Here is a 14,612-nt window from a genome sequence, read left to right on the forward strand (position 1 = left end):
TGAATGAAGAAGGCAACTATCATAATTATTTAAACATGATCAAATGAGTGGCAAGATAATATTTAAAGGAATTATGTTAAGGAAGCAATGAAGAGAGTCTATTGGCGACTTTAATGGGTACGTTCTAGGGAAAGGAAGGTCTAAGAGGTCTTTGTTCTGTTGTTTCTAAATGGGTGCTATAGGAGCTTTGAAAGTGTTAGGGCCTAAAAGTAAAGAGAATTTTATAGAGAAATCAATAGGTGCGTGGTATTTAGATCACATGTTTTCCAACTTTATGCTTAAATTTAGAATATTTGGTTTCCACTAAGTGATAATCCAAAAGTACTCCAACGTATGTGATAGCTGACACGTGAATAACACGTGAATTCTTGATCTTAGTTCGAATGACTCAATTAGTAAAAGCTCCAGACGCGCTACGTTAGGACGTGAAAAAACAATTGTTTCTGTATTTGAAAAATTCATATTTCAATCAAACAATCCTTTTTTTTTCTACTGAAACAGTATTTGCAGTGTCATTTGAAAATTGCCAAAGACTCATTAAACCTTCCTTGTGCGTCGAAAATAGCAGGAGACCGAGTGTTGAATCTGGTGGAAACCTGACTGTGCTGGACCGGTTCTGATATATTTTACTGTGAGGATTGACAGTTTTTACAGTTGGAACTTACTATGGCCTTATGTTTAGGCTTGGAGCCAATACCTTTGTCTGGCAGTTATATTCCTACACTTTATAGTTGCAGTGGCGTAGCTAGGGGACAAGAGGAATGACTGTCCTCGGGTGAGACCTCCGAGGGGGCACCAAACTAAGGTTCTTTTTCTTCAGTGCTATTATCAACATGTATTGTGACAGTGATCACGGGGGGGGGGGTGACATTGTCTTCGGGTGGTGAAAACCCTAGCTATCCCTCTATATAGTTTGTTGATATTGGTTGCCTTATATAAGGTACTTTTTCTAAAATAACATCATTAGCCTTTCTTCTTTTTTATTGGCTTAATCCAGTTGTAAAATCACCTCCGTCAATTGAAAACCAATCCGTAATTTCATTGTTTTCCAGGATCAGTACGAATTTTGCTACCGAGCTGCCTTAGAATACCTCAGCAGCTTTGACCACTACGAGGGGATGGACTGACGGTACGCCGGGGGAGCTGGAATGCGACGTCTACTCAACGGAGGAGCTTCTGCCCGAGTTGCAGGAGTTAACACTCTTCCACGCAACTCCACATCAACACTAACAAGACCTCCTGCAGGCTCAAGCACTTTAAAAAGACATTAAATTTAAATTACCTGCACAAAAGTCCCTCTCCCCCGCCTCGGCACGAACATCGAAAAGATCGATTGTTAATAGTGTAAAATTGGTGCTTTGTTGATGCTAGTTTGAAAATTCGGCTGCTATGATATTTTTGAGTTTAGGCTAAGTGACAACACTGCCTAGCCAAGACTTTTGTTAATTAAGAACGTGCTGTTTTTACCTTTGATTTTAGATATTAAGTAGTGCAATAGCTGTGTCTGTATTTAGAGTGTAGTAGCCTATATGCTATTGTAAATTTTTGAATAGATGTACCCAGTAGTAATTATTCTTTGTTACAGCTAGTGAATCTGTATATATTGTGCTTCTCTTTCTTGCGGAATGACTAAGTTTAGGCTATGTTAATTCTTATGTTTTGATTCTTCTACGACATCTGAAAGGAAGTAGGTTTAACAATTTCTTATCTTGATGAAGTTCTAGTGGACTAATGTATATTAGAAATTTTTAACCTTTTTATCAATCTCTAACCTGACTCATTTTAAAACCAAATCATCTTTAGCATACGTAACATTCTTGTCTTATTTCTATTTCATGATTATCTTTTGTTATGATGTCATTAATAGTGTGTTTATAACAGTATCTCCTTGAAAAATATTAACATTACTATCTGCTGGAACTATTGTAATATAGAATTATAATTAGGAATCTGTTTTTGAAAGATTAAAAACTAATCTACTCGGGGGAGGGGGGAGGTTCGACACCTTTTTATTAAACGGGGTCTTTTTGAGCTGCTCCTGATGGTGCCACTGAATGGCACTAACATTGCTAAATATTTTCCTTATAGTAAAATAATAAGTATAATAGCTTATATAAAATATATTGTTAATCCTTGTGTTTCCTACTTTTTTTGGATATTTGTTGATATTTCATGTACTGTAAAAGAAGTGATTTTAGTGACTGGATAGATGTATGCTTGATTTGTTGACAGTGGTGTCGTCCGGGGCAAGGGGAGGTTCCCCTCTCAATAACTTGGAAAAAAATTATTATATAGCCCATGCCCCTTGGCTCTCCGGATGGAGAGCCCTCTTGCCCCTTCAATAAAAATGCTGGAGCTGTGCCCCTGTTTGTAGAAATACTTTCTGTACAGATTTAACCTCGTCTGGATATTCCCATGAAATATCTCACAGCACTCCTTAGTGAACAAAAATTTGGAAATTATTTAACCACTTCACTTGGCAGTAAAGTTAAGCATTTTTTTGGGTTTTTGGAAATATTTTACTGTCTCAATTTGACTCTTCAAGTAAAAACTTTGCTAAAAATATGGTAAATAAAACAAGGTCGTATACGTATAACTTAAGAAGAAGTGTTGAATTTGAGAACGAAATAAACAGTAGTATATTGTTTTGTCTATATCCGCTTTTTCAATTTAATTTTTTGCTGACATTTCCCCCTCAGTTTTTTTTATTGGTGCCTGCTATTACCAAAACCTGCATTTATTAGATTTTATTCATTAAAAATTTATTCACTAAAAATTAAATTTCTAGTTTTTGTCAATTTTTAAGACATTTTGTTTGTATGAATTCCACTAAATCCTTCCAAACAATCCTATTTCATTTTATTGTCCTTGGTACTTGAAACCTTTAATTGAAAATCAAGTATTATTTACATAAGATTGTTTTTTTCTAATGTTCTATGACGGTTTATTGTCAGTCGGGCATATAGCTTTTAATTCTTACCCACATCAAAGATCGTTAAAGATCAATCTCTAAATAAAACGTTAAAGGTCTTGTTCTTATGAGTATTCTATACATTTTATAAAATAGAACGTTAAAGGTTAAAATAAAACGTTAAACATGAAATAAATAAAACGTTAAATATCTTGTTCTTATCAGTATTCTATACGTTTATAGAGCGTTAAATATGAATAGAATATATAAATAAAACGTTAAACATGAAATAAATAAAACGTTGAAGCTTTTGTTCTTATCAGTATTCTATACATTTATAGAAAGTTAAACATGAATAAAACATATAAATAAAACGTTAAGCATGAATAAATAAAACGTTGAAGATCCTGTTCATATCAGTATTCTATACATTTTAAATCAGGTTCTGGCACCCATTACTCGACTTTAATTATTTCTTGTTTGCTATTTGAATTAAAAAAAAAAAATAATTCCAGCATTCTGAATTTGACGAAGTGCAGCTACTTCATTTCGCTAGATTATTTAATTTGGCAAAATGATATTTTTTCAAAAATGTGACAAATTCAGTTCATTTAATCGCTTGCAATAAACCGTGAATTAAAATGCATTTACGTGATTTAGATTTTGTTTCAGGACCTGAGTAATGCAGCTATCAGATCTGTTTTTTTCTACTTTTTGTAAGTGAAGGTTATTTTTAAGGGTTTTATAACTTTTTCATTTGTGTAATTTGCAAGGTTTTGTCACTTTTTGTTCTTTTTTGTGACCATTTATGATTTGTGATCAAATGCCGACAGTGTGGAGAGCTTATAACAGTGGAAATGTTGTAAGTGTCAAAAAGAAAAATCACACCACCACTTAGTCTTTGACCATAAACTCCTTCATACTTGTATGTCCCGGTACTGTATAATATGGGGGAGAGTAAATAATGCACAATTCTTTCCCTAGTAGGCATGCCATCTTGAAGTAAACTAAACCACATAGTAAGGCCAAGGAGGCTACTGGGATGTATTTCTTTTAAGTTTCTTGGAGTACTCCCCCCCCCCAACAAAAGATCCTGAATGCACCCTTGCCTTATAGTCTATCAAAAATTTTCCTAAATCAATCTAGGCCTACTTTGTGCACACTAGAGTTTGGGTTCAAATAATTCGTAATAAAAAATACTTATTTGTCGTTACCTAATCTAAGTTCCAACATCAAGGCTTTCAAAAAAAAAACTTAAATGGTTTTGTTGCTATTTTCAGTTTTTTTTTGTTTTTTTTTCAACGTGTTTTTTTAGAGCGAAAGGCTCTCAAAACTTAAATGGGTATTTTGAAAAAAAAAGTTAGAAAATCCTCAAAGAATTTTGTCAAAGCCCTTGCGTCTGAACCTAGTATTACAGAGAAATTTCAGCTTTAGTCCTCTAGCCTTGCATTCTAATTATTTCTATTATTCAATTTCCTATGAAATTCTCTATTTACTTTTAATTTAAACTTTCTGCTCTTATAAGTTTACCCTACTCCTGTGAATAATTGTCAGTGACATTCATTTCATCTGAAAAAGCAGTTATGTATGAAATGCATGTAAATTGATGTCATATATATATATATATATATATATGTAAACTATCTATAAAACTAGGTTCTGATCAGAGTCGAACTTCGTTTTTACAGCAAAATTTATAGTTCAGCTAATAAAATTCGGTTCCTTTCCGTTTTGGGTCGGGGTTTAAATATTCGTTACTCCAGATGGCTAAATTGTGTTTTAAATAATTAAAAGCTACCAGTTTACGGACTGTAAAAAATGTAATGTTAACACTTGTTTTCAGATATGTATATTAAGTAACTGTCTATAATGAAATGTATATCTTTTTCTAGAAAGTTTTCTGGGGAGAATTCAGAGAATTTCTTTTTTAAACAGAAATATAACCGAAATATTGCATAGCGACGTCGCTTGGTCATTTTCCCTCGATAAAATTTACCGTCCTCTCTCTGAACTTAGCTTAAGGGCTGCTATTTGAAGGAATGAAGTCCCTGGTCAATAACCTCATCCATGTTCCTAAAATTAACTGATAGTTTAATATGAAAATACACTTGTATCCAGGTAGGGACAGTACCCCCCCCCCTCCGAGATAGACCTAAGACCTGCATAAAGAGTATGGACAGTAGTGGACTAAAAAAAACTATTTTGACCCCTTCCCCTGCCCTTGATAAATATTATCATGATTACTGGTAAGGCCTTGTTTTCATCTAATTTTCATTTTAATATAATAGCTATCCGTTGGAAAAAGTATCAGGAATGCTTTTGGTAAAATGTAATACTCCCCGACCTAATCAGTTTTTCCAAGAATCTGGCAGTCTGTCAAAATTTTGTAGACGAATGTTTAATTTTGCAATCTATATTTTATTTATCTAGGTCTTAGCTCTAAGGTATTGATAAATGAATCCAAATGTAGCAGTTTTAAATTTATTTTAACCCAACAAAGGGTTCTTTGTTCCAACAGAGTCCAACAAGGGTTCAAACAAAGGGCGAATTTTCTAATCAATTTGAGTCTCGTCTCATCCATTCAATTTGAGCAAGACTTGAGACATCGAAACATTTGTATTTGTCTCATTATATTTTGAAAACCTCCTATATATATATATATATATATATATATATATATATATATATATATATATATATATATATATATATATATATATATATATATATATATATATATATATATATATATATATATATATATATATGTTATGTTGGTTTTTTATGATTTTAAACGTGATGCATGAGGGTCTAAAAATTGACATCGATGCACTAATAAATCGTCGATGTTGAATTTTTAGTGAAAAAGATTAGAGCTGCCCAATTTGCTATTCATTTATCAGTACCCAAGGTCCATTCACTCTAGCTTCCGTTGTGCAGTTGCTACTCTGCACTTGAAAAAAACAGCTCTTGGTGACATGTAAAATATACCCCGCTGGTTGATCAAAATCAGGTGCATTGTTGATTGTCCTCCCCCCTTCAGCTAAACAAAATCTGCGCATACTAATGAGAAATTACTGATGTAATTAGATTCAGATGTAATTAAATTAGCATAAAAGATTTATGAGTTTAATTATTGGATAAAAAATCCATAATGTACATAAGGATTATTTTGATGCAGTCGTTGGATGGGAAAGGATTTTCAAATATGGATTTTTTTCACAGTGTTTTGAAGATTAGAGAAGAAATTGCATCTTCTGAAAAAAATATGTTCATTAACGAATAGCAGGCTTATTCAGCAGGGAGCTGCTCTTTACATAAGCTCGAAACGAGCTCGCGTCTCAGCCTCTTAGAAAATTTTGCTGTGTAATGATTCAAGCAGCGAACGGGCCAAGCAAGCAGTAGTAACCTTGCTACGGGAGGAAGGTAAGGGGTACGGCTGTCACTGCGCTAAGTTTCTGGGGTGCGCCAAACTAAGCTTTTTATGTTTACTTATGTTGTTGTAGTGATGGTGAAGAGGGGGGGGTAAGACCATCATTATCCTTGTGTGTTGAAGGGACTTAACCTTGTCTGAACAAATTAAATTTGGTTTTCTGAATTCATTCCTTTGAAGAGCTCAAAATGGCATGCACATTCAGTGTTGTTTTTGTGTTTTAATGTCTTTATTTGTGATTTGCGGGTTTTGTGTGCCATTTTATTTTAGTTTTTACATTTTTACTTCTGATCATTTGTTTTATGTTTTTGCCATATCAGCTGAGAGATATACTAATTATTTAAATATAAATTTGAAAATGAAAAATAATTTACTTTTGAATCTTTAGCTTTATAGGAGACAGAAACAGAGAGATTTTTATGTGATTCTATGGTAAAAAGTGTGCATTAATTTCATTGTTTTATACCCGCGAGGTATTTATGTAAGCAAATTATCTTGTATCTTTGGAGGAATAAATAACACTGTTCTTATAAAAAGTGAATGATTTCAAAACCTCTCGAAAATAATAAGCCTGTGAAAAGAGCGATAGGTTAAAGCCTACTTGTTTGGTTCTTCTGTGTGAATTTTTCAGCTACTAAAAAAAGCTTTCGATTCACGAGATTCTTGCAAGTTGTCTCTCTGTTCCTATGTAGTTTTAAAATGGAAAGCATGGGTGACATTGCTTGAGGGAAAGGCTAGTAGTTCCATGATTTGAGTCATTTTTGAATTCTGCAGCAACAAAGATTCGTTTGCAACAGTTTACAAACTAATTGTAAAAAGTGATTATTCATCAACATGCAGCCAGTATTATACCGATCCTGTTAAAAGAATATACACTACGTTTTTCGTATGCTTGTCGCTTCATAGGCTCCGCTAATAGTTAATTGAGCCAACTGCCAAATTCGAAAAATTAAGAAATTGCCTAAAAGTTTTGCCTTATTGCTGTTGCTGTTGCTAGGACTATTGATGTTTGTTTTAATGCGATTGTGTATATTCTACGGCAAGATGAGGCAAGCTTATGAGAAACGTACTTATGCAATCCAGCTTACCGAGAGTAAGAAAGTCATATATCTGCAGTGTTTTACCTTTGAAGGACTGAATGACTCGCATCAGAGGTCATGCTAGAGGTGGGAGAGTCTCCTCTCAGCCTTTTGAAGTGTCCCTGTTTCAACATTTTACCACTGTCGTGGATATGCTCTGTGTGGTTGTACGAGAAACCTGTGGTATCAAGAGATACGTTGTCATCTCGATCAAGGAGCATCAACTGAAATGGATGGGAGTCGTGCCTTACGGAGGCCAACAGAATCCTCTCTTCGTCAAATCCTTCTAGCAGAGCCACTGGACTCATGGAAGAGACGCCAAGGAGGACAGCAGAAAAGCTGGTGGAACTTACTTAGATTAGACCTTGAACCTATGGGGAGGCTCAGAAAGTTGGCTCCCATTTGCAAAGCAGCTGACAGTAGACCACAGTACGTGGTTCAAACAGGTCTTGAAGATCCTTGATACCGTGCAAGGTGGAAACGCTTCATTCCCGTCACAAGTACAAGTAGTAGTTTTTCAACTGTAAAAAGCACCCAGGGTCTTGGTTATTCTACGTTTTACATCTTCACTACACCCTCCCATCCTTACTGATAATACTGCCCAGGTAAGTGAAGCTGTCCATTTGCTCAATTTACTCGTTACCTAACATCTCTTCGCCCTCATTTATTCCGAGTCGAAGTAGCTTAGTCTTCTTAATTTTAATTTTTAAACCTATTTTGCACACTGAATCTCATGACCTCCAAATTCTCTTTCATTTCGCTAACATGTTTATGTAGGACGTTCAAATCGTCTGCGTAATTTAACTCTAGGAGAGTTTTGCCTCTCTATTTGATACCATGTTCTCTTGTAGCCTTTGCCGTGTTCCTTCAAATAAAATCCTTAAAAATAAATATTTTGAACGAGGGCCATGTCATATCCTTGTTACATGAACTATAATTCATACAAGCAGGGATATGAAATAGCCCTATTTAACTCCTGATCCACGCCGAAGCTACTACTAACTTCACCTTTGCCGCAGCAATATTATTTGCACTAACTAATAAGTAGCACTAATGGATTTTTTGTACTTATTTTGTATACTATACACCGATTGTATCAAACAGTTCGTGGTAACGAAGTGTAGTAAGGAGCGACCCGGCTCAATAGTAACCAAAACTCTAAAAAATTGAATTTTGATATCAATAGCTAGATCAAAAGAATCGCATTTTAATGCTGATTTTAAATATATAAGTTTCATCAAGTTTAGTCTTACCCATCAAAAGTTACGAGCCTGAGAAAATTTGCCTTAATTAAGAAAATAGGGGGAAACACCCCCTAAAAGTCATAGAATCTTAACGAAAATGACACCATCAGATTCAGCGTATCAGAGAACCATACTGTAGAAGTTTCAAGCTCCTATCTACAAAAATGTGGAATTTTGTATTTTTTTGCCAGAAGACAAATCACGGGTACGTGTTTATTTGTTTGTTTTTTGTTTTTTTTTCTTTTTCCCAGGGGTCATCGTATCGACCAAGTGGTCCTAGAATGCCGCAAGAGGGCTCATTCTAACGGGAATGAAAAGTTCTAGTGCCCTTTTAAAGTGACCAAAAAATTGGAGGGCATCTAGGCCCCCTCCCATGCTCATTTTTTCCCAAAGTCAACGGATCAAAATTTTGAGATAGCCATTTTGTTCAGCATAGTTGAAAACCATAATAACTATGTATTTGGGGATGATTTACTCCCCCACAATCCCTGGGGGAGGGGCTGCAAGTTACAAACTTTGACCAGTGTTTACATATAGTAATGGTTATTGGGAAGTGTACAGACGTTTTCAGGGGGGTTTTATTTTGTTTGGGGGGTGGAGCTGAGGGGAGGGGGCTATGCTGGTGGATCTTTTCTTGGAGGAATCTGTCATGGGGGAAGAAAAATTCAAGGAAAAGGGCGCATGATTTTCTAGCATTACTATAAGAAAGCAATGAAAAATAAACATGAAAACGTTTTTTCAAATAAAAGGAAGGAGTAGCATTGAAACTTAAAATGAACAGAGATTATTGCGCATATGAGGGGTTCTAAAAATACTTTAGCATAAAGAGCGAGGTATTTAGGAGTAGATAAATACCTCGCTCTTTATGGTAAAGTTTTTTTAGTAATTTCAACTATTTATTCTTCGGCCTTTCTGATTCAGGGGTCATTCTTAAAGAATTGGGACAAAACTTAAGATTTAGTGTAAAGAGCGAGGTATTAAAGAGGATACAAACCCCCTCGTATACATAATAAAAATATAAGATTATGAAAGTTTGTTACGTAAGTTGCTAATTTATAAGTTACGTATATTTTTTACTAATAAAAACGTTCGTTAAAAATTAAAAGTTCTAGTTGCCTTTTTAAGCAACCGAAAAATTAGAGGGCAACTAGGCCTCCTTCTCCGCCCCTTATTTCTCAAAATCTTCTGATCAAAACTAAGAGAAAGCCATTTAGCCAAAAAAAGAATTAATATACAAATTTCATTTTAATAATTTATGTGCGGAGGGCCAAAACCAAACATGCATTAATTCAAAAACGTTCAGGAATTAAATATAAAAAAACTAATTTTTTAGCTGAAAGTAAGGAGCGACATTAAAACTTAAAACGAACAGAAATTAATCCGTATATAAAATGGGTTGTCCCCTCCGCAATCCCTCGCTCTTTACGCTAAAGTTTGACTCTTTGCCACAATTTTACTTTTTAAAACAATTAAAAGCTTTAGCGTAAAGAGCGAGGGATTGCGGAGGGGACAACCCATTTTATATACGGAGTAATTTCTGTTCGTTTTAAGTTTTAATGTCGCTCCTTACTTTCAGCTAAAAAATTAGTTTTTTTATTTAATTGTCACTAAGGCTTTTATATCAGCTAGCAATCGGATAAAAAAAAATAAACAAACAAAATCTCCACGTGAGAAATGTAAACTCAATTTATTGTCGAATGTAAGAAAAAACAACAAAATACTAAAATAACTCAGTAATCGCAATCGCTTGTAAACGCAAACAGCATTTTCCAGCTAACTCTTACTATAAAATGACTCGTTTAACTTTTAAAAATATATTTAAGATTCAAAACGTCTGACAATACATAGGCTATAGAACTATCGAATTAAATAATGAAAAAAAAATTAAACACGGGTGCTCTGTAGAGAAACGCTATTCATAGCTGACACTGGTTTTCGGTGTTCGAACACCCAAAGCATCTTCGCTCATCTGTATGACCATGTTTGTAACTAAAACTTTCAAGTCTGTTTGCCGTTTGTTTGCCGCCGCTATGACTTCCTCGTGGTTGGCTTCGTTTGATGATTCGTAATTCGTGATACATTCATTGGTTATAAGGCTGAAGGCAAAAACGGACATGCCACAGTGACGAGCAACTACCACTTCGGGAACTGTAGACATCCCTAAACATGAAAATATTTTACTTTCTTCCAAAATCGATTGACCGACGGTTGGATCTACAAAATTTAGCATGGGCCAAATTGGTTCCTGTTTTATATCTTTCCTGTTTAATTTTTTGCCTGTTTATTTAGGGCATTTTTGATTTGCAGGAGAGAGGGATAGCGATTGCTGGAATGTCAATTGAGCCTTCCAAGAAAAAAATAACCAAGTTTCTCACAATTTTTGGAAGTTGTTACGTCAAATCATCTGATTGGCTGTTTATTTATTCCATCGCAAGGGTGTCCTCTAAATATAAGGGTAGGGTTCCAATAGAAAGCTGGACAATTTAATTCACAGATGCGAAGAAAAGAGAATCTTTTTCCTTTCTTCGTAGAAAACAATTTTTTTTAGTCCATTTTTCAACAATTGGTTTTATTTTTTTATCCGTAGAAAATTTAATATCTCGGTTTTTATTAATTTTCTTTATCAAACAGTTCGTGGTAACGAACTGTAGTAAGGAGCGACCCGGCTCAATAGTAACGAAAACTCTAAAAAATTGAATTTTGATATCAATAGCTACATCAAAAGAATCGTATTTTAATGCTGATTTTAAATATATAAGTTTCATCAAGTTTAGTCTTACCCATCAAAAGTTACGAGCCTGAGAAAATTTGCCTTATTTAGGAAAATAGGGGGAAACACCCCCTAAAAGTCGTAGGATCTTAGCGAAAATGACACCATCAGATTCAGCGTATCAGAGAACCCTACTGTAGAAGTTTCAAGCTCTTATCTACAAAAATGTGGAATTTTGTATTTTTTGCCAGAAGACAAATCAAGGGTGCGTGTTTATTTGTTTTTTTTTTTTTTTTTTCCACGGGTCATCGTATCGATCAAGTGGTCCTAGAATGTCGCAAGAGGGCTCATTCTAACGGAAATGAAAAGTTCTAGTGCCCCTTTTAAGTCACCAAAAAAATTGGAGGGCATCTAGGCCCCCTCCTACGCTCATTTTTTTCCCAAAGTCAACGGATCAAAATTTTGAGATAGCCATTTTGTTCAGCATAGTCGAAAACCGTAAAAACTGTGGCTTTCGGGATGACTTACTCCCCTACAATCCCTGGGGGAGGGGCTGCAAGTTACAAACTTTGACCAGTGTTTACATATAGTAATGGTTATTGGGAAGTGTACAGACGTTTTCAGGGGGATTTTATTTTGTTTGGGGGTGGGGCTGAGGAGAGGGGGCTATGTTGGAGGATCTTTCCTTGGAGGAATCTGTCATGGGGGAAGAAAAATTCAATGAAAAGGGCGCAGGATTCTCTAGCATCAAACAGTTCGTGGTAACGAACTGTAGTAAGGAGCGACCCGGCTAAATAGTAACCAAAACTCTAAAAAATTGAATTTTGATATCAATAGCTACATCAAAAGAATCGCATTTTAATGCTGATTTTAAATATATAAGTTTCACCAAGTTTAGTCTTACCCATCAAAAGTTACGAGCCTGAGAAAATTTGCCTTATTTAGGAAAATAGGGGGAAACACCCCCTAAAAGTCGTAGAATCTTAGCGAAAATGACACCATCAGATTCAGCGTATCAGAGAACCCTACTGTAGAAGTTTCAAGCTCCTTTCTACAAAAATGTGGAATTTTTTATTTTTTGCCAGAAGACAAATCACGGGTGCGTGTTTATTTGTTTGTTTTTTTTTCCCCAGGGGTCATCGTATCGACCAAGTGGTCCTAGAATGTCGCAAAAGGGCTCATTCTAACGGAAATGAAAAGTTTTAGTGCCCTTTTTAAGTGACCAAAAAATTGGAGGGCATCTAGGCACCCTCCCACGCTCATTTTTTTCCCAAAGTCAACGGATCAAAATTTTGAGATAGCCATTTTGTTCAGCATAGTCGAAAACCGTAAAAACTGTGGCTTTCGGGATGACTTACTCCCCTACAATCCCTGGGGGAGGGGCTGCAAGTTACAAACTTTGACCAGTGTTTACATATAGTAATGGTTATTGGGAAGTGTACAGACGTTTTCAGGGGGATTTTATTTTGTTTGGGGGTGGGGCTGAGGAGAGGGGGCTATGTTGGAGGATCTTTCCTTGGAGGAATCTGTCATGGGGGAAGAAAAACTCAATGAAAAGGGCGCAGGATTCTCTAGCATTACTATAAGAAAACAATGAAAAATAAACATGAAAACGTTTTTTCAAATGAAAGGAAGAAGTAGCATTGAAACTTAAAACGAACAGGGATTATTACGCATATGAGGGGTTCTAAAAATACTTTAGCATAAAGAGCGAGGTATTTAGGAGGAGATGAATACCTTGCTCTTTATGCTAAAGTATTTTTAGTAATTTCAACTATTTATTCTACGGCCTTTCTGATTCAGGGGTCATTCTTAAAGAATTGGGACAAAACTTACGATTTAGTGTAAAGAAGGAGGTATTAACGAGGGTACAAACCCCCTCATATACATAATAAAAATTAAAGATTATAAAAGTTTGTTACGTAAGTTAATTCTAAAGTTACGTATATTTTTTGCTAATAAAAAAATTTCGTTAAAATTAAAATTAATAGTTGCCTTTTTATGTAACCGAAAAATTGCATGGCAACTAGGCCTCCTTCCCCATCCCATATTTCTCAAAATCGTATGATCAAAACTAAGAGAAAGCCATTTAGCCAAAAAAGGAATTAATATGCAAATTTCATTTGAATAGTTTACGTGTGGAGAGTCAAAATCAAACATGCATTAATTCAAAAACGTTCAGAAATTACATAAAAAAACTAGTTTTTTTAACTGAAAGTAAGGAGCGACATTAAAACTTAAAACGAACAGAAATTACTCCGTATATGAAATGGATTGTCCCCTCCGCAATCCCTCACTCTTTACGCTAAAGCTTTTAATTGTTTTAAAAAGCAGAATTGTGGCAAAGAGTCAAACTTTAGCGTAAAGAGTGAGGGATTGCGGAGGGGACAATCCATTTCATATACGGAGTAATTTCTGTTCGTTTTAAGTTTTAATGTCGCTCCTTACTTTCAGTTAAAAAAACTAGTTTTTTTTATGTAATTGTTAGTGAGGACGAAGGTAATTAATAACTGGAAATGTTTGGCATTGCCCTTATGTTTGTTGAATGGCGTTGAACCTGTTTTTGTGGTTTTTCTTCTTCTTGTAGACTTTGTGAGGAAACCTGGTAAAACTAGACAATTTAAAAAAAAAAAATGAACGCTCCTTGATCCCTCTAAGTAAACCTTCCACCCTCAAAACATGGATATGATCCTATTTTTACGTCTGTTACTTAAAATGTATTCAGTTCTCAATTGTTTTTCCTTGACTTCGGGACCAAAGAAAGTTTCTAAGGGATTGATCTTCAGTGATTCAATGATCTGATCTGTAATTCCTGATCTTCAATTCAATTGATCTTCAGTGATTTAACAAGAGGAAATTGGAAATAAAACAACTAGCGTCCCTCATAGTTAGTGTCTCGCGAATTCATTCAAAAGTAAGAAGTTTCAAAGAAAACTGGATGTTTAATTCGATTTATCTAAAAGTTAATAGGATTAAAGCTGAAATTTCTTTGCAAGTGATAATTCATTTGCATCTTTTCATTTTCAGGGGTTATTTTCTGCATGAGGTAGGCCTAGGTTATCTTGAAAGAATCTTGCCAGGTTAAGTAGGTTAGTTGACTTTAAGTTATTAGGCCTACTGAGGGAAGAATTTTCGCCTTCTTTCCCTCCCCAATATTTTAAAGTACCTGAAAAGACAAGTCTGTAGCACTTTTCAGTCAAGTAAAGACGCCGAAAGCTAAACGGTGTTTGTGCTA

General features: G+C 35.0%; 2 protein-coding genes across 5 annotated transcripts in view; one reads left to right on the forward strand and one right to left on the reverse strand.

Moving 5' to 3' along the window:
- Nucleotides 1-6,885, forward strand: part of LOC136034306 (tyrosine-protein phosphatase Lar-like) — a gene marked incomplete in the record, with an annotated part of 449,438 nt that extends 442,553 nt beyond the window's left edge. The window contains 1 exon segment of the mRNA XM_065715442.1: nucleotides 1,053-6,885. Coding sequence (XP_065571514.1) covers nucleotides 1,053-1,127 — 75 coding nt within the window.
- Nucleotides 6,886-10,465: 3,580 nt separating this feature from the next.
- Nucleotides 10,466-14,612, reverse strand: part of LOC136034855 (purine nucleoside phosphorylase-like) — a 72,500-nt gene continuing 68,353 nt past the window's right edge. For all 4 annotated transcript variants that reach the window (XM_065716323.1, XM_065716321.1, XM_065716324.1 and 1 more), the window contains one exon: nucleotides 10,466-10,827. In XM_065716323.1, the coding sequence (XP_065572395.1) occupies nucleotides 10,580-10,827 (248 nt within the window). In that variant the 3' untranslated portion in view covers nucleotides 10,466-10,579. The remainder of the gene's footprint in view (nucleotides 10,828-14,612) is intronic.

This window comes from Artemia franciscana, chromosome 13 (genome assembly GCF_032884065.1).
Source record: "Artemia franciscana chromosome 13, ASM3288406v1, whole genome shotgun sequence".
Taxonomy (NCBI): Eukaryota; Metazoa; Arthropoda; class Branchiopoda; order Anostraca; family Artemiidae; genus Artemia; species Artemia franciscana.